Genomic DNA, 20605 nt, shown 5'->3' with positions numbered 1-20605 from the left:
TGATACACTGGATAAGAAAACGCATTTGCGTCATCACATATATTAATCTAGGCTCAATTCTAATGTTTAATAGTTGAATTCGGATGTCAAACTACCTACTTCAATTGTTTTGACTCCGGAGTCACTGCTCTTTAATCAGGAATTTGTGTGAATGCAAACCGATAGTGTGTCGTGTGAAAAGGGTGATATATAATGTAAATGAATCAAGACGTGTGTAGGATAGCTGGTCAACACAATGAATACAATTTTCAAAATCGTACCATATTGCAAAGATTTAGATGCTATACAGTTGAACTATTAAAAGCAAATAAAAAAGAATTGAAATTTAATTAGCATACATTCCTGTTAATTATGAATTAAGAATATAATATCAATAAACACAAAGTATTTACTGATGAACATTTTATTTATCAAATCAATCTCTTCTAAAAGTCTTACTTTCCACAATATGAATATATTGCTATAAAAAATATAAGCAGAGACTTATGAAACGATAATAAAACAGTATAAAATAATAAATGTAGTAATTAAAATATTTTATGATTAATGTAAAATTTTAATTTTGTGAGATGAAGGATTTAAAATCCTTGTTAATTGAAACCATGCAAGTATTTTTTCATTCACTACCGTTTAAAATTTTGATACTAACTTATGTGAACGCGTCCCTGCTCATTGGTGCTCATATATTGCATATAATTTTCATAAATGTATTCACTGTTTAAAGCTGTGGGACATAATACACGTATAACATTTCTAATTACATTCTATTAAGGATAAATTTAGTCTCAGTTTAAACTTAATAATTTGAATGAATATTCTCTTGGTCTGGTAGTATCGTATTACACATAAATCCTTTTTCTTAATTATCTTTCTGCTTTCCGACCACAGTGTTTCCGACCTAATATTAATATTTATAACAGAAATATATCGTTTTGTTAAGTTTCTTCATGCTTTGCTACATTTCCCCAGGCTATGATTGAAATATAAAATACCACGTGGTAAACGTTCAGAAATAATCAGTTCATTCTGGGATATTATGTATATGTAAGAGAATAATAATCCCTTTCTTTATGATTAAGTACGAACGTTAGCGAGTACTTATCATGAAGAAACGGATTATCATTCTCTTACAAACTTAGAATATTGTAAAGTGCTCAAGGCTAAAATTATCTCTTGATTGGTTGTATTTAAGAATTAGTTTCATTGTCAGTGCAATGTTTGTAATTAATGCGTGACTTCTTTTTAGGGAATTCAATTTCTGGATTAGTTTTAGTGATGTAAGGACTTTCTTATAATTTTGGAAAATATAATAGATTGTGTTTTAGACATTAGATGACACAACAGTACAATAAAATGATAAGAAATGTTTTCTGATTATGAGTATGAATGTAAATCATGTAATATTTTAGCGAGGAATTATCTTTTTGTTTATTTACAGTTCAAATCAATAAATTCAAAATTTGAGATACAACTTAATTTTATTTTACAGCCAATATTTTAGTCCATCCTTTTACATCAAATACTACTTCATTGTATCAGGGAAAAGTTCAAATACAACGCCGTTAAAAGTTTAAAATACATTTAAAAATTAAACTAAATTCCTTTTTTCAAATTTTGTCAGAATATTAGAAATTACTTTTCTCACCAACCGCAGATTCAGTAATCTGAGTTTTTGACCGAGTATAAGCTAAAGATTTAGGTTTTATTTAATTTTAAAACTTTTTTTCTTTTTCTTTCTTTCTTTTTATTTTGCATTGTTGTGATATTGTTTATTTTTTTCTTTAGTAATTTAAGTTATTAATAATCTCATAATAATGTTAAAAGTACCAATGTTACTGCACCAGTAAACTTCATCACAAATTCTTTCAAGCTGATAAATGTGCTTCAGGGTAGTTGTAGCTCATTTATAGAAACTCTTTGTTTTGAACTATTAGTAGGCCTTAACAATAGGAAAATCACCTACTAAGAACATGATTTCATTCATTCTTCACAATTAAGAAACACCAAATCCTACGATTTCATCGGTCGAGTGCACTTTGCTATATTCTAAATATCAATAAACTATTCCGAGGTTTATTGTCACAATGCACAATAGCACGCTGTGTTAAATACTACACACACAACGTGTACAGGGACCATCTCAAAACATGAATTATATAATTGCGTTATTATTAATATACTTGATATTTAATAAACTTTCGCAATATTAAAAACACATATGTCTTGTCAAAAGACAAATAGGTTCCAATATATAAATGATTTTTGACTGCAACCTAGTCCTTATCTTTTTACTTATCGATCTACAAATGAACTTTGATTGTTGAAATATACAATGTCACGTGGTAGCCTACCATAGAGGGAACGTATCAAAGACGTAGATAAATACCTGTTTTAAAAAAATGATTTAAAAATTTCGAGAGGTTCCAAGAATCTTGTTTTCGAAGGTTTCCGAGTGGCCCATAGAAGCTTCCAAAAGTCACCAATATATATGCGTGAACCCCTCAGGGGTTCAGGCAAAAAGTGCAATCATGATGAAGTACATGCTTTGTATACATACATCTTAATTTTTTTGATTTTTTTGTTTATTCTGCGAGTGACGCATTCTCCGACAGAGGTCAAGGAAAATTAACTTGCATAAGGAGAACTATCGTTATCAAAACAATAATAAGGTTTAATTTCATATAGGTTTATTTCGTCACATACCATAACGATTTGATGCAGATGTGTGCACTGCGCAGCAATTAAATTCATTTCCAGCCACGTTCAAGGTTAAAAAATTAAGTTGGTCCTAAACGTCATCATCGATTCACCTTTAGTTGATGACGCATGATCGTAACGAGCCATCGAAAAAAAAGGAAAATAACAAAGAGAAGAAAAACTTACAACTTTACAGCAAGAAAGTTGATAATATGATAAAAATCTGCAAAAAGATAATATTATTTATCTAGACATCAAAAAATGAATCAAATTCTTATCTTTAGGGTTTGCATAGCTGAATGTGACAGACAGCATATGTTTCCTACAGGACAAGCAGCACTAAAGCGGGTTTGCAATGCATCCGTTGGTTGGCAATCAACCGATCAAATACCTGACTGTAAAGGTAAAATAAAATGTTTCAGTCTACTCATAAATATAAAATGTATTTAATGTATTCATTGTGACCAGAAAATACCAACCTTAAGAAGTTGATTCATATTCCTTGACTTTGAATAGAAACTGACCATAATCAAGAAATCAGTACACAAAGCTATTCCCATTTGTTGGCAAAAAGTCCGACAAGTAAGAGAACATCTCACTTAGTCGTAACAAATGAACACTATACTGTGGCTGAAAACATTTTTTTTTGAAAGAGGAGGCAAACTATTTGTGATCCTTGCTTTTTTACATATCTTTTCAAAAAAGTGGTTGAAAGTCGAGAAAATGGGGAAGGTCAAAAATATGTTCGATCCATCTTCAAAAGTAGCAAAACTTCTCCCCTTTTCCCTTGCTACCAGCTATACCACGGTATGAATGAAAAATAGAGTCCACTTCCATAAAAAATAATTGCAATGCAATTGAAAATCTTGTATCTTCTAAAATAAGAAAAAAATTAATGTTGAATATTTCAAAATTGATGTAAATATTTTTTTTTTCATTCCATTCAGCTGGTTGTAGTACTCAGTATCTTATATCAGGAAATAAAAACATCACTGATTCTGACTTTACAACGTCTTCAATTCTTTCTGAAAACCAGAATACATATTCGCCGAGAAAGTCAGATCTATTTTGTGTAAACGAATGTGGATGGAGGCCATCACGATCTGATCTAAACCAGTTCGTACAGGTAAGAGAAAAACAGTTCGTTCAGGTAAGAGAAGACCATCAGATTTAAGCCAGAACCTGAAAACATTTTTAAAATTAATTTTCTTTTTACTGAAATCTGGTTATTTATATTGATCATAAACTGCTTGATATTAGTATATACTCATACACCCGGGGAAAATAGATTAATAATAAGATTACCTTTAGATATTTCATTTTCTTCTAATTTCAAGCTGAAGAATAAAGATAACAATTTGATTCATACTAACCCCTTCTTCTGTACGAATATAGTATTTAGATACATAAATAAGTAGCAAGATACAGAGAACTAAAGGGAATGGGGCAGCACACAATGATTGACCGAAGGAAGACAAACAGAACCATGGCAAAAACAATTAAAATGAAAATTGGAACTGCGAAAAATTGTGTACAAACACTACACAGAAAACTTAATATTACAATAGGGGGTTTTGATTCAATTTTTGTGTATAAAAGGCAAATCATGATACTCCTTTGTTAGATAAAACCGGAAGCACAACCAATTTACCCTGAAATTATTTATCACAAGAGTATCTAAAAACTTCAAATCTAATATTTACTGATATTCACAAAATTAGCTTCATTTGTTAACTTCTAATTTCTCCATGTTACAAAACTGTGTCGTTTTTGTTCTTTTTCATGCAACCAATTTATACAGGATACATGTTGACTTAGACATAAGCTGTAATTTGATTAATTTTGTTTTAAAGAGTTTGGGCGTTTTTTTAAAATAGATAAGAAGGACATTCAAAACCAAAACTGAAATTCAGTCATAAAGTAAGCAATGGTTTAATTTGCATTAATATTCAGCTTGATTGTCTTAGCTTTTAGGTGACACATATTTGTACGAGGCTTGTCCCGTGAAAACATCGCCGATTCTTAAAAGAAGCTTTATCAATTTTTCAACTCTATAATTTCTATGTTTTTTAAAGTTATTTTCATTTCTAAGAACCGATTATAAATTGTCTGTTTCGTCCACTTTTTACACACTTAAACATTCAACTGTATAATATCGACTTATATAATAAACATATATCGAAAGATGCCTGTCTTAATCAAAGTGAGTCTACCGAATATTTAGGCACTTGTACAATTAAGCAAGAGCAACGGCTTTCGGGCGTAAAAAATCCCGAGCAAGCAATATAATCTATTAGTGACAAAAGATAAAAGTTTTGACCTTATCCAACTCCCTCGTATCTTGCAATGACATTCTAAAAATCTACCCGTTCTCTTTATCTATAAACTTTTCATGAATTGGCCTAAAACTTATACGTACGATTATTTTATACAGATTGCATAGATTGTCATTTTCAACCGTCCTACACACTATGTGTAAGATATTCAAATCTAATGAATGTGAATAGCTCTGTTAGCACTATTGTAAATTTTTAATTTTTGTATTTCCCCCTTAAAGCTTCAGTGCAAAACATTATTTTACCATTTTAGATTAACTTACAAAAAGCAGGTAGCTTACTTGGAATCACAACCAAAGGCATCTCTGTTGGACCATCTGAACTTTACGTCACACGGTTTCGAATTTTACACAGCATGGATGGAAAAATATTCACTCCCTATAGTGACGAAAATGTTACAGACAAGGTAAGATGCTGTACCCCCCCCCCCCCCCACTAATCATTATAGATAGTATGTTAAAAATGAAGAGAAAACATGTTTCATAATGATTTTGTACTTATAAGCAACTTACAAGCATCATATTAAACACACAGTAGTATTTCACTAATGATTTGTCGCGAGGTCACAATTTCCATATTATACGAACGGGATTGTTTTTAAGATTTTAAAGCCTCATTTTGCAATTTTATTGGAGCGTAAAAGTGTTGGCCGAAGCACATTTTGTCACGTGCAGTCATGAATATTGCATTTCAGGGAAATAAAACGAAATTTTGGAATGCCTCGTGATTATTGTCTGCAAATCAATATTACGAATTATTTTGAAATATTATGTTATGTAATTATGCAGGCTGTTCTCGGATTAATTTGAGCTCATCGTGTGTTTAGTGTTTTGAATTCCCAAATAGTTTTACCGCTGACTTCTCTAAAGATACATTATTTGTCGACATGCACATATGGTCCATCATAACTGGTACCGTTTGTTTGCAGAAAAAGAAAAAAAACCCAGCTTTTTAATGTTTTTTTTTCTTTAAACAAGCTTAATATCATAATTATATGTTATTATAATCTCTTAACATTGCAGTTCTTTTCTGGCAACACAGATGCATATTCCCCGAAAACGCAGGTATTTAGTTGTCCTTTCGAAGCCCAATACATCCGGATAAATCCCTTAGAATGGCATGATGGGATAGGGTTACGATTTGATCTTCTAGGATGTGACATCGATTGTAAGAAAAATCTTATAACACATGATTGTTACAAATTTTTGAATAAAATAAAGTAAAAAGTAAAAATCAACGTAAATGGTGAATTATTAACACATACGAATTGCATAGATACTGAATGAAATGATAAATGTCGTAGACAATGGAGGTCACATGATACTGAGACAACTTATATTAAGTAAATTTTTATACTGTCATAAAAACTTGTCATGCAAATATTTTGTTATAAAATATAGGGAAAATATTTGAAACTATTACATCTCTGTCTCTATATTTTGTTTTGAGTTTATTGATAATTAAACTTTATGTCTTTTTTTACCTAACATGAATATCCAAACTTTTAAATCTATAGGATCTTAAAATATTTAACAGTCTGCACTATATTGCATATTTATTCGCACATGTAAGTATTCCAGAATCAAATATTTTCTGAATTATTGGAAAGTGACTATGATAATTTGAAGAAAAGTAACATGCATATTCAGAGGTATACAAGTAACCACCTATCAAAATGTATCTGTGTGTTTGATTATAAACAATTTTATTGATAATATTTCAGCAATACCAAAGACAACCGTGCGACCACAAACACCACCACAACGTGTGACAACAATATCCACTCAAAGTACTCCTCAGCCAGACACAGGTATAACCTCAGGTAACAGTAAATGTCTTGCTAACTGATTGAATTTATTGCTTTATATGAAGTCTCTGCTGCATTTCAAAACATTATAATTTTTAAACCAAGGTTTGATTGGGTATTTATGGTAATTCCTGCATGGACGTATATAGTTCCGGTAGTAGAACCCTTGCTTAGGTGGGGAATCCGTTTGGATGTTCGGGATGTATAAATAAGTAGCCATGTCCGGTTGAAATGTGGAAGTTAGAACTGATGCCTCATAAAGGGAGAGTGCCACTCTCTCTGTACGTTAAAGAAACATTGCCACAACTCTCAGGTGGGCTCGAAAGTATCCTGTTGCAGGACAAATTTCTGCCCCTGTCCTAATGTATTATTTCCAGTGGCAGTCCAAATTTCCAGCCCTTCAATCCAGTCGGCCTATCTTTTAGAACCTGCATATTGTACTGAATGTTCATTTCTTCTTGTCCTGAATATGATTTAAATAATTGCCAATGGACGTTAAGCAAGCAACAATCAATCAACCAATCAACCAATCAATCAGAACATGATCTTATAAAGATAAAACTGGTACTCTCAAATACATTTTTTTTGTGCTATACACTGTATATACTGTACACACATACTATATATGTATGTAATGTCAGAAAACTTTGGACATGTTATCTGACGTAATTTATACCTTTACACAGGTGCTACAGGAAAGACAACTCTACTGCAACAGCCATGTTCACCCGTTCTACCTCCCCCAAATGGTGTTGTCAACTGTCAAAAGACTTCAACTGAACTGTATGTGAAAATATATGTTCTACAATGTTACATAACCTTTTTAAATTTTATAGGTAAAATAAGCAATTCATTTGTATGTACATGCGATCCGGTTGAAGTTTTTTACACAATAAGATTTACATATTTTTTTGTTTACGTATGCTCGGGTAGATTTTTGCTAATTTATTAATTATTGATATGAAATCTTCTAAAATGAAAACCGCTGTGTATTGTTATACAATTAGATATAAGAATTAAAGAAGATGTTAGGTATACGTCAATGCGACAGATCCAAACGACAATTTCAAAAATATCCAAAAGACATGTAGAGGGCAACATACAGTCTTTAACAGTTGAAAGGTGTCGAAACCATATTATTACAAGTCTATAAGCTTTTCTAAAGTTGGGAATTAATTTAAGATCTGCCAGCAACATTATATTCTACAAATCTTAATAGCATTAAGATATGACATAACACACTCACTAACAAGATTCCCGAATGTGGACAAGTACATGCATGTGCCGCGTGGCATGTGTGTAGGAGTTAAACAGATAAGGCTCACTACCACTTCGTTTTAACTCTGGTGGATATTTGTCTCATTGGCAATAATACCACATCTCCTCATGTTTATATATGTAACAGTTATATAACTAGAATGTATACTCGTATGATTGATAACAAAACATTCTTTTCTTTCAAATACAAAAACTGTTAAGGTCTTGTACAGCAATATGCAATGATGGTTTCCAGTTTACTACAACAAAATCACTTATACAGCTGACATGCCAATTACGAACAGGAACGTGGAGTAACGGTGAAAATTTCCCTGCTTGTATACGTAAGTAATTAAGTGGTTCATATAAACACTGGATTTTTTTTTATAGCCATTTGTTAGTTGATTACATTGTTATCTGTAATTAATGCCGACGATTTTTCTCAATGTGGAATGTACACAGCCGGATTTGAGAGTTCGTGATGTTTTGTATGATTTGAACATAAGTACTCAATTTAACCCCTCCTCCCCAAAAAAAAAATTAAAATTAAAATATAGAAAATAAATCTACTATTAGTGTTTATTTATTGACAGACTGGAAATCAAAATATTGTACACAAACTACTGTCCGACTGGTATTTTTCTCTCAGCTACATGTATTTGTTTTATTCAGTTTTTTTACTGTATGTTGTCTGTAGTTATTTGACTTATGATGTCAAATTTACTTTCGGTATCTCTTTGAATATTAGCTTCAAGTCAGATTCTTCTAAAATGACAGTGTTTCGAATAATGCCTTTAACGTTCATTTTCGTCCGCGATGATAGATAAGGATATACTGTAGGATTGTTAATGATTAAGACAATACCCGTTCCCTAGGAAAAAAATCTTCACATGTAAACTAAATGTGAAAAACTAAATAGTCTCAACGATTTTTTAGTTAATAATATAAAAAGACCAATGGATTCTGAAACATCAGCACGACATGACGCTTAGCTTATGGTGAGGGGCATGGTGCTTGTGAATTATCTGGTTGTCTGCTCACTCTTTTTCATATTGTAATACAGAAAAAAATACCTTTATAACTTGAAATAATACAGCACAAATAGTCAGGAAAGGGGAATTTTTTTCTGACATATATTCTGTTTAATATATTTGCCAAACTGTATTAAAATTAAGGCTGCTTAATGTCCAGTGGCATATTTTATATTCATTTCAGGAATATACCTTATTAACTAGATATGAATATACCCCGATTTATACTAGACCAACATGTCGAGGCAGATTTTTTAGGTAACACTCTTGATGAAGGCATGCCACCGTACTCGACCATAATAATTTTATTCCGAGCCAACCAGTCTAGACTACACTTACTCCCTTCATGCCACGTGCGTGGCGGAGAAGAAGTAAATGCCGATTAAAAGTTTTGATATGACCCATCCAACGAACGCCGTAGCGAGCAAGCTTCCATGAGATGCTGTTGAAATGAACGAGAAAAAAAACATATTGTATGTTTGTACAAGTTTATTGTTAAACTATAAAACAAATGTCATTGTTGATCAGATGAAAAGTCCATCAGTTTCTGTTAAATTCACTATGATCTATGATTGTATTGATTATACACGGCCTGAATTTCTTTCATTACATTTCCAAACGTAATATCAAAGTTATGCTTTGAATCTTCTGGCTTGAACTGTTGGTCTGTATCAACGGTTAGTCGGATTTCGCCATTTTCCTCAGTATTTAAACAGAAATTGTATGCTTCTAAGAAAACAGATTCCATCAGTTTTGATTGCATTGGATAAGGAATTGGAATTACAAGTGCTATTAATGGTAATCTCACGGGAGGTTGATTCTTTGGGAACTCTCCGTTATTACATTTGTAAATCACGCCTGTTTGTTTATCGTGGTGCTCTTTAAATCGTTGTCGGAAGTTACGGCCAGTAATACCGACATATATAGGATACTGATGTACTCCCGAGTCTAAGTAAAATATGTACATTCCGCTTTGATTATTTGGGGTTTTATTGATATCCTCTGGTGTATTTACTTTATAACTGAGTTGTTCTCCCCAAATTTTCTTAACGCACCAAAATATAAATGGCGCGTTTCTTTCAGCGTGAGATGCCATCTTCACCTGAAAATAAAAAAAAAAACAAATAGAAATCTGACAAGAAATTTTAGTAGACTAGGTACCCTGTTATTTTTTATTAGTATGGTCATTGCTTGTAGATATCAAGGAATAGTGAAATTGGAATCAATTTTGTAAACCAAGCGTTACATTTGCTTTGTTACTACCTTCATGACCCTAATTATCTAAAAAAAAAAAAAAAGAAACCTTTTGAAACCTTTCGAAAAATTTCTGGATCCTCCCTTACTATATCCGTTGCTTTAACATTGTCACGGAAAGCTCTCCCATTGCATTCTGTACAGATAAAATATAACTTTTGGAATTCTTCGGCCTCGGATCGTTTTCTAACTTATGGATTTATAATCATTATCGTAAAAATTATGATGTGATACCCCGTCTTTAATAAGAAATCTACAGATACAGCCAATTTTAAAACTAAGGAGAAATTAATTTATTAAATGTTGGTGCAAACGGAATTTGTCCGTTATCAAAAAAAAAGCAATATCATTTCATACTGACTTGAACTATTTACAACCCGTATGCCCACTCAGTAATCTTAAATGTACAACTGTACTTACCTACAAATGAGATAAGAAGTAAGATGATAACACGTATGATATCAGATAGACAAACAAACTTTTGTTTGTTACAAGTTTTATTTATAAAGCATTTGGCAAAACCGAGGATGTTTATGCATGTACAGGATTTCCTTTCCTTCAAGTGTTTATATATATATATAAGTACATGTACTTGTATATATATAAAAGTACAAACAACGTATGATTCACGAGGTCTACAATCAATGAAAAACATCTACAACAAACATGTTAAAAAATAATGTATGCGATCATAGATAATTTAAACAAGCGTATTTGCATAAAAGTATAGAACCACATCTTACCTTATTAACGTTAACGGTACCAATTTTACTATAACAGATGTGTTAAACGAGATCCTAAAATGAAACGTATTTTTTCTCATACCCTTACAATCTTAAATATGTACCGTTCTCCTACTACCCTGGTGTCTCTGGCATGTGTCATATAAGCAGAGGGAATTGATTGAAATGAAATTGACAAATCAAACACACCTACAACATTTTACTTCTAATTGAAACTAGATTTTAAATATTGATTGAGAACATATTTTTTTAAACTGACTTGTAAAACTGGTTTCATAATGTTTATATACTGTCCCTACTTTTGACTGACTTGTAATATAGAAATAAGAAGATGTGGTATGATTGCCAATGACACAACTCTCCACCAGAGACCAAATGACGAAGAAGTTGGTAACTATAGGTCACCATACGGCCGTCAACAATGATCAAAACCAAGACTGTAATGTATACTTTTAATTATTTTTTTTTTGAATTACAGCAAACCGTCGTCAACCTATAACAGAAAAGCCCTCTAACAATAGTAAGTATAACTGATTTCTGTTGATGAAAATAAATAAATGTATTATTGTCAGGCTTTTCATGGTCATTGTCGAACTCTTTAAAACGATTGTAGAGTTGTTATAATACATTTTTACATAATTTTCAAATCAAGTTACTTTTTTGACTGTGTGCAATGGCCTGGAATAATAGAACATGCAGAAAGCCTCAATTATTTCGTATGCGCCTTGAGGGCGCATTCTGTGAAGTAACAATGACCAAGACTTGTAATTGTTGTTAGTTGCTTCTACGCAAAACACACGACAATAAGCAATAAAAGCAAAGAATAGTAGGCTCCAGCTCGTCATGGCCGGAAATTATGTCTTAGTAAGGTAACATTATAATACATGTACATAAAATGGGAATCACCATAAAATGTTGACAACATAACAGACCAAATCTACCACCAGCACTCAATTCCTCCTTTAAGTATCATGCTATAAAAACAGTCAGGAAATTGAAGATAATTTTTAAGAAGCATCAAATAAAAGTTTGCTAAAGACACCAAAGAAATTGTATAGGGTTGAAACGTGGCAATAACACAATATGCGGGTATTTGATTCTGAAACTTAATATTCAACTTTTTTTCGACTAGCGTGATTTATAATTGCTTGACATCATTCATTGTATATACAACTGTCTAATGTTGAAGACTGTATATTGACTGTAAGATTATTTTTTTTGGTTTTTGTGTCGGCTAGTATCTGTCGCCTCAATACTTTAGACTAATCGTATTCTTCTTCAAGAGAAAATTAAAATTTTAAACTTTATAAAGTGTATGATCTAAAGAAATACACGTTTATGTCACAACTTTTCTCTACTGCGTGATTTATACTAACCATATAATTGTTTACTTTTAGGAAAGTGTGTCAGTTCACAATCTGACTGTAACATATATGGTAATGGGGACTATAACACATGTGGTGATTGTCGTTATTTCGCTACTTGCTCAGATACATTAGTGTACATCAGATCATGTCCGAACAATTTAATGTTTGATTCTGTAACTGGAACGTGTCAGTTTTCCTCCAACACATGTCATTCAAGTAGTGGACTTCCCTTCGGATAGTGTTGTATATTTTGTATAACGTGATAGGTTTTTGCTTTTAAAGATATTTTGACAGTTATAACATAAACTAGTATGTACTTTTTTGTTAGCTGTTTTTGTTTTTGTAAATGCTCTCTTTTCTTGTCTTTTTTTCTTGTGTAATTAGTTTGTACATATATATGCCGCGTGTATTTTAAAAAAGTGTATAGAAATAATTATTTAATTTGCCCGTATTGGATGAATAATAAAGATATGATTGAAACAATATAAAAAAACGGGGGCTTTTATTGCTGAGCGTTGCGGATGAATTTAAGTAATTTTGGAATCAAAGAAGTTTGGCAAGGAAATCGGTTAGTTTACTCTGATGAAGAAAAATGTCCATGATGAAAATGCATACAATAATCTTCTGTATATTTGAATGATAAACTATAAACCCCTGGTTCAACATACTTGTAACTATGAAAATAACTCCAACTTTGTTTTGGGAAAGAACGTATTAGGTCATACAGTTAAGTATCGACACAAACATGATCCTCGCTAAATCGTCTCGTCCAAACTCCAAAATTAATATGTCAAATGTCAAACATCCTCATGTCTTTATTAAAGTTTGCTAATTCAACTAAAAATTTATACCTATTGTTTGAACTCCAAAATGCCATCAAGATTTTCAGTCCTCCAAACTACCTTAATTTGCATAACCTTAAAGATTTTTAAGAAATATAGATGGAACCCCTTTACATTGAAAAATGTTTAAATGTATACTCGGTTGGAAGTCACATTTTCATTTTCCACTTTAGAACGTTTGGACTAAAATATGAAACGCTGTAGCGATCATAAGCCATTCTTAGCAATTCCAAAAATTGGAGATCATTTACAATATATCACATTTGTGCTGTATGGATTGCATTTATTTAACCCTTTATGAAAAATCACATGTTCATTTTTACTTTCTATGTTGAAAGGCTTTAATCAGGTATAATTAATATGATTGAGGGTGGAATACAACTTGAATAGGCTGAAGGACATAGAATGCGGTTGGGAGGAACAGGGTTAATAAAAAAATAACAGAAAGAAAGTCGCAAAGTTTACTTATATTAAGAAATATGGGCGAATGAATTCCTTAAGTTCATTTACAGCATCCTAAATAGTTAAGAATGTTGTAACCTGAGAAGATAATCAAAACACTTGTTCAATCGAGTGGTAAACATTCATCTCAAGCGTTCATCATACAAACACAAACAAAATGCACCTAATGAGTTTAAAACTTTTCGAACCGTTTTAAACAAAGCGCTTCAAAACCTCAGTTATAAATAAACAATTTATTTGTGAAGCCTACTTGCTACTAATTACGAGAAAGAATCTTAAATACAAAAGTGGCATACCGATGTCTATAACTAATTTCAGATATAAACTGAAGAACAAAGAAGTGCTTAAAGAAGTAATCTTAGTTCAGGGACATAACTGTTAAAAATCACTGGCACTGGCTTCTAAGTAGGAAAGAAAATTTTAATTCCATCTCGCATGAATTCGTAAAACTGACCATTTCAAAGATATTACCGAGTTATTTCCCTTTATCCCGGTCTTTCTCCTTAAATTGAGTGGGATTACTGATTCAACGGAGTAAACAACGTCTGTAATGCTCAAACCACTCATCTAATGGTTTCAAAGTCAATTCAAGTAGCTATTGTAAAAACCAAAACAAATAAAAAACAAAAGTAACAGACAGAGCCGATGTAAATGTCAGATTGACGGTAACAGATGTTTTGGGATCTGTGAAAAATGATAACATTAACGGTACAAATTTTACTGCACCACATGCGCATTCTGATAATTAATGTCTCTTCAGTTATCCTCGGTCCAAAATATTTGAAAGTTCAAAACAATATACAAACGTTGCACAGGTGATAAAACCAAAAAGGACCTAAAGTAAAGCCAAATCCAGACAAGAAATCAAAGCTTTGCATAAGGGAGATATGTTCCTTAATTTAAAATGATTAACACAATTTTATAACAGCAAATTTAATTGACAATTATATCCGTATTTTCGTGGCAGTACTGAAGTACTGGCTACATGGCTGATGATATCCTCGGGAACTAACAGTCCAACAGCAGAGGTATTGACCTAATGGTAGAAATAGCGTTAATGGTACCAGTTTTTCTGCACCAGATGCGCATTTTTACAATTTGAAGTATCCCTTCAGTCAACGGGATTAACATCTTTTGCTATGTGAAAATCACTCATCCTATGGTTTGAAGTAGAATCAAGTAGCCAATCTAAAATCCAGAAACAAACAAGGTGTTTATCTCAGATAGACAAATATTTGGGATCCGTGACAGAGATAAGAGAGAGGTGAAAGATACCAAAAGGACATTCAAACTCATAAGTAGAAAAATAAACTGACAACGCCATGTCAAAAAAGAAAAAGACCAAAAGACAAACAACAGTATACAAAACAACATAAAAAAAACTCAAAACACGAATCCCACTAAAAACCGGGGGTGATTTAAGGTGCACTGGAAGGGTAAACAGAATGATACTGATCCGCATGTGGTACTCGTCGTGATGCTCATGTAAGTACAAACCCGATGATAAGTCTAATTCGGTAGGTCGCATTCGGGGAAAAGGAGGTCGGGATTGTGGTTGCGACGATTGGAAGATATTCGTCGTCATCTGTAAAAAAGATATTCCGTAACGCTCAAACAACTCGTGATGGCATCCATAATTTTTTTTTCATCAACTGGGAGATATATACTCCATATGCAGGCATTCCTGGAATGTTGCTACATAGAAATGGAAAGTTCACAATTTGGAAGCTGAAATCATCCCTTTTGTCGTAAAGTTTTTTTCTCAACCGACCCTCATTGTCAATATAAAAAAGAAGATGTGGTATGATTGCCAATGAGACAACTCTCCACAAGAGACCAAATGACACAAAAATTAACAACTATAAGCCACCGTACGGCCTTCAACAATGAGCAAAGCCCATACCGCACAGTCAGCTATAAAGGCCCGAAATGGCAATGTAAAACAGTTCAAACGAGAAAACTAACGGCCTAATTCATGTACAAAAAATGAACGAAAAACAAATATGTAACACATAAACAAACGACAATCACTGAATTACAGGCTCCTGACTTGGGACAGGCATATATGTTGTGTCCTTTATTTCAAGTTCAATGGGATAGATGCGCTCAACAGTCACTAAACTTTGAATTATTTAGTGAGAGGACATCATCTTTATAACGGGAAAAGAAGTAAAAGGATATTGCTAGCTTTTTTTCATTATTCCTGAGAAGCGCCCGTATGAAATCATCATCATATGAATAAAGGACAAAGTCGGCTAGAAGAGGTGGACAGCTGTCTCCCATGGGAATGCCGATTGTTTGTTGAAAGACACGTCCTTCAAATATAACAAATATGTTGTCAATCAATAAATCTACCATCTTGATAATGTCAGTTTCAAGGAATTGTATGTGATTTTTTAAAAAAGTATGATTTATCCCTTCCTGGACAAGATACTTCTATCTACGTTGGCCATTCTTTTTAATGATTTTTTTTCTGATTCACGCCGCCTCTTGGATATGTAGATCATATTCGTAGATCACTTGGAAACCAGCAATATATTTTGTTTGTAAGGACATTTATGTAATTTAGGTATCCAATACAGTGAAAGAAGATCTAGTTTCTCCCCTTTGGTTGAAATTCCAAGGACCTTAGCATGTATACTCATATACCCATTCAGTTTTTTTTTATTTCTGATTACACAGCCTTAATCCATTCGGAAACAGTATCTACGTCTTATGAACTGGTTTGAAAAGTCTGTGACTGGCAATATCCGAGATGATAGCTGTAAGTTCATATTGGTTTGAATGGGGTTAGTAACAGTGGTTTCCAAACATAAGTTGTACAGATAATGAAGTTTTGAAAGGGGTAGTGAATACAGCTTCGTGCGAATGTGATGAATACCCAAAGGCTTTTGTATAAATAGTCATTAATAGAGACATCATGGAGAGTAGGTGATGTATAATGACAATGACCATGACTACGTCTACGTCGAGGAGTAGAGTGGAAAATGTTCATCACCTTCACCGAGCTACAGGAAGGACTAGATAGAATACCTATACCATTTTGTCATTGAAACAATATGCTGTCGCAGTTCCCAATTCGAAAATCCAGTATTCTTTCTTTTGTCTACGAAGAGGTGTTGCAAGATGAGGATTGTTAGTCCTTTGGTAAATTTTCGATAAGATATCTCTAGGTAGTTGAAGGACTGAGACACTTGTTCTTTACACCATCGTTGAAGCATCCACAGAACTTGTGTGGTTTCAATAGATTTTCCTTAAACCATGATCGTTGAAGCAACCACAGAACTTGTGTGGTTTCAGTTGGTTTTCCTTAAACAATTGTTGAAGCAACCACAGAACTTGTGTGGTTTCAACCATCGTTAAAGCAACCAAAGAACTTGTTTGATTTCAACTGTTTTTCCTTTAACCATCGTTGAAGCAACCACAGAACTTATGTGGTTTCAATTTTTTTTTTTTAACCATCGTAAAATCAACTACAGAACTTGTGTGGTTTTCAACTGGTTTTCCTTAAACAACCATTGCAGAAACCACAGAACTTGTTTGGTTTCAATTGGTTTTTCTTCAACCATCGTTGAAACAACAATAGAACTTGTGTGGTTTCAATTGGATTTCTTTAACCATCGTTGGAACAACCACATAACTTGTTTGATTTCCATAGGTTTTCCTTAAACCATTGTTGAAGCAACGTATATTTATTCCTCCTAATAGAATTCCCTCCGGAGACTTTGTTATAAACCATTTTATGCTATATGTTCTTGTTGGAACGAACACATAATGTAATATTTCTTCCAGTGGAACTTATATTATAAAGGAAAAAAATTATCATTGATACCAGGATTATAATTTTGTACGCTAGACGAGCGTTTCGTCTACAAAAGACTCATCAGTGACGCTCGAATAAAAAATGTTAAAAATGTCGAATAAAGTACAAAGTTGAAGAGAGTTGAGGACCAAAAAATCCCGAAAAGTTATGCCAAATACAGCTAAGGTTATCTATTCCTGGGGGAAATACTATTTCATGAAAGTTGGAGCCACCATAGAACTTGTTTGATTTCCATTGGTTTTCCTTTCACCATCTTTGAAGCAACCACAGAATTTGTTTGATTTCCATTGGTTTTCCTTAAACCATCCTTAACGTTAGATCAACCATAGAACTTGTTTGATTTCTATTGGTTTTCCTTATACCATCGTTGACTCAACCAGAAAATTTGTTTGATTTTCATTGGTTTTCCTTAAATCATCGTTGAAGCATCCATAGAACTTGCTTGATTTCCATTGTTTTTTTCTTAATCCATCGTTTGAGCAACCATAGAACTTATTTTGTCTATTTTTTTTTTCTTAAACCTTTTTTTTAGCAACCATAGAACTTGTTTGAATTCCATTGTTTTCCTTAAATCATCGGGAAGCAACCATATAACTTGTTTGATTTCAATTAATTTCCTTATACCATCTTAAGGGAAGTTTTTAAAGTGCTAATGGACAGGAGAAAGGTTTCTTTCTACGTAAAATTGGTAAAGTTTTTGATGTTTTGTACAACATTGAGTAACACTAGAAACTTCGTTTTTGTAATATCTGAAAAAAATAAATGCCAGTTTTAGAAAATCCAAATATTTAAAATTTTGTTTGGATTAGTTTTGTGCTCAATGGTATTTATTACAACTTTTTAAATATTTAGTCCTATTAAATGACTATTTCTAGACCGAAATTAAAGAGGGATACTTGTCAATGAGATAGCAACCTAACAACAAAAACAATACAAAGTTGTATAAGTTTGAGCAAGTTACGCATAAACCTTGCTAAACATATGCGACTCCTAGACGGCAAATTGATCTTTGATTGTTTTAATTTTGGAAATTATGTTCTTTTGATAATTGCTGTTTTTCATCGCTTTCTAATTATAAAATCGGCACTCAACTCTTATATTACAGGAAAAGTTAATTAATTAAAATAACCTTATACAATGTTGATTGATTTCTATGTATTTAACATATGTTTACGATGTATCGATCATGCAACGCGTATTAAAATATGTTTTCACACGATATGAAAGCCTGTGGCAACACCACTTGGCATATTTTAGCCAATGAAAAATAATACAACAGAAAATTGAAATGCAGTCATACAATTAGTATTTGACTATAACAATTTGATTTTATTGCTAAATAATCTGCTAAAATGATGATCCTTTTTTATTATTACATGTTTTTGACGTTTTTACACGATAAAACAGCTGACTGCTGTAAAATATAGTTTTTGTAAGTCGTAAAAGATGACTTAAATTCATATTTATATTCAAGTCTACCATAAAATTACGCAGCATTGTGTACGTGGAAAAAATAGTTTTACAAAGAAAATAATCTTGCTTCAGTCTTTGGATATTTCCTCTAAGAGGTAAGCATACAAATCGTTTAAGTAAAAAAGAGATGACACCAAGGATAATGTTAAACTATCATTTATGTAAAAATAAGGAGATGTGGTATGATTGCCAATGAGACAACTATCCAACCAAGTTCAAATGAAGTGGATATAAGCAATTATAGGCAACTGTACGGCATTCAACAATGAGAAAACCCCATACCGTATAGTCGGCTATAAAAGGCCCCGACTTGAAAAATATGAAACAATTCAATTGAGAAAACTAAAGGCCTAATTTATAACAAAACAATTTACAAAAAAAAAAAACAAATATGACAGAGGTATGGTTAACAAAAAGATACGACATGGATGTACATAAAAAAAAATTACCTTTAGGAGTTGTACTTTGATTGCTTTCTTCATCTTGGTTATTACTGGGAGGTTTTTGAAAAGCTTACAGCAAGCCATTTCCGTCGTTATTTCTTTGCAAAATTGGCAAGGGTGTAACTGAAACATACAAACACACACACACACAAGTCAATGGTTTGTTGGACTTCTCTTATTCGGTTAGTTTCAGGATTTAAATTTTCAGCTTCATTTATGATTTTAACTTTACAACAAGGATTTTAGCCCGGTGATATTTTGAAACCCTCACATCTTTATACATATGATTAAAAGGAGATGTGGAATATAATTATTATGTTAATAAGACTACAAACAAACGACAACACATATCAAATAACGTAAAACAAATCTCGAGTTTAAGCAAAACGTCTCCAACAAGATAGGTGTACAATACATGTATGTCTTGCTTCATAAATCGGTCTGCGTCTAAAACAATTGCAAGTTGTGAATAAAGAGGTAGGGCTAGTTTCCCTGAATTCATTTCACACCAGGGCCTTTTTCAAAAAATCTTTCAGTCTTTATAGTATCACAGCCCAATGTGTGTACTTTTAGGTTCTTACAATATCATGGTTTATTTCTTAACATGTCTTCAAATTATAACCGCCTGAAGATAGCCCAAAACCGAAAGTTTGAGAAATTTTGTCAAATTTTGAGCATTGATATTATTTTTCTCAAAAATGTATAAGAACATCATTAACCAAAACCAAAATAATTTTGGAATTAAAGCTGTGTATTGGCTTATGACCCATAATTAAATCGAAAGCAAAGCTCTAACATGTGTTAAGAGCAACACGTTTGAAGCCCTATCGGAAATATATATATTGCAAATTCTGATATCAGATAGACCAAAGCCTTGTGAACATAATACCCGTATCAAGGAAGTTTTTCGATCGATATTTCATACTTTTCAATTTTCATATTCACGGGGCAAAAAAAAAAACTGGCGAAATGAAATCTCCTCCTTTGTCAATACTCACAACAGAAATGAAATACTGAAAACAAGTACCAAGGTTCCAAGTAGGAAAAAATAGAATAACAAAAATACCGAA

General features: G+C 32.4%; 1 protein-coding gene and 1 long non-coding RNA gene across 3 annotated transcripts in view; one reads left to right on the top strand and one right to left on the bottom strand.

Moving 5' to 3' along the window:
- LOC127701451 (lactadherin-like) overlaps positions 1 to 13347 on the top strand; it is a 40523-nt gene extending 27176 nt beyond the window's left edge. The window contains exons 5-13 of one of the 2 annotated variants that reach the window (XM_052205315.1): positions 2982 to 3100; positions 3645 to 3823; positions 5287 to 5439; positions 6056 to 6200; positions 6757 to 6843; positions 7527 to 7623; positions 8320 to 8441; positions 11604 to 11645; positions 12523 to 13347. In XM_052205315.1, the coding sequence (XP_052061275.1) occupies positions 2982 to 3100; positions 3645 to 3823; positions 5287 to 5439; positions 6056 to 6200; positions 6757 to 6843; positions 7527 to 7623; positions 8320 to 8441; positions 11604 to 11645; positions 12523 to 12731 (1153 nt within the window). In that variant the 3' untranslated portion in view covers positions 12732 to 13347. Of the gene's footprint in view, positions 1 to 2981; positions 3101 to 3644; positions 3824 to 5286; positions 5440 to 6055; positions 6201 to 6756; positions 6856 to 7526; positions 7624 to 8319; positions 8442 to 11603; positions 11646 to 12522 lie in introns of both variants that reach the window. The other variant, XM_052205316.1, reaches the window with a different exon arrangement.
- Positions 9598 to 10932, bottom strand: LOC127701456 (uncharacterized). Its single transcript, XR_007982045.1, has 2 exons — positions 10803 to 10932; positions 9598 to 10230 (listed from the first exon to the last, which is right to left on the bottom strand). It is a non-coding gene; the product is annotated as an uncharacterized LOC127701456 (long non-coding RNA).
- Positions 13348 to 20605: the final 7258 nt, after the last annotated feature.

This window comes from Mytilus californianus, unplaced genomic scaffold, assembly GCF_021869535.1.
Source record: "Mytilus californianus isolate M0D057914Y unplaced genomic scaffold, xbMytCali1.0.p SCAF_5, whole genome shotgun sequence".
Classification (NCBI taxonomy): domain Eukaryota; kingdom Metazoa; phylum Mollusca; class Bivalvia; order Mytilida; family Mytilidae; genus Mytilus; species Mytilus californianus.
This window is presented reverse-complemented; position numbering and strand designations above follow the sequence as displayed.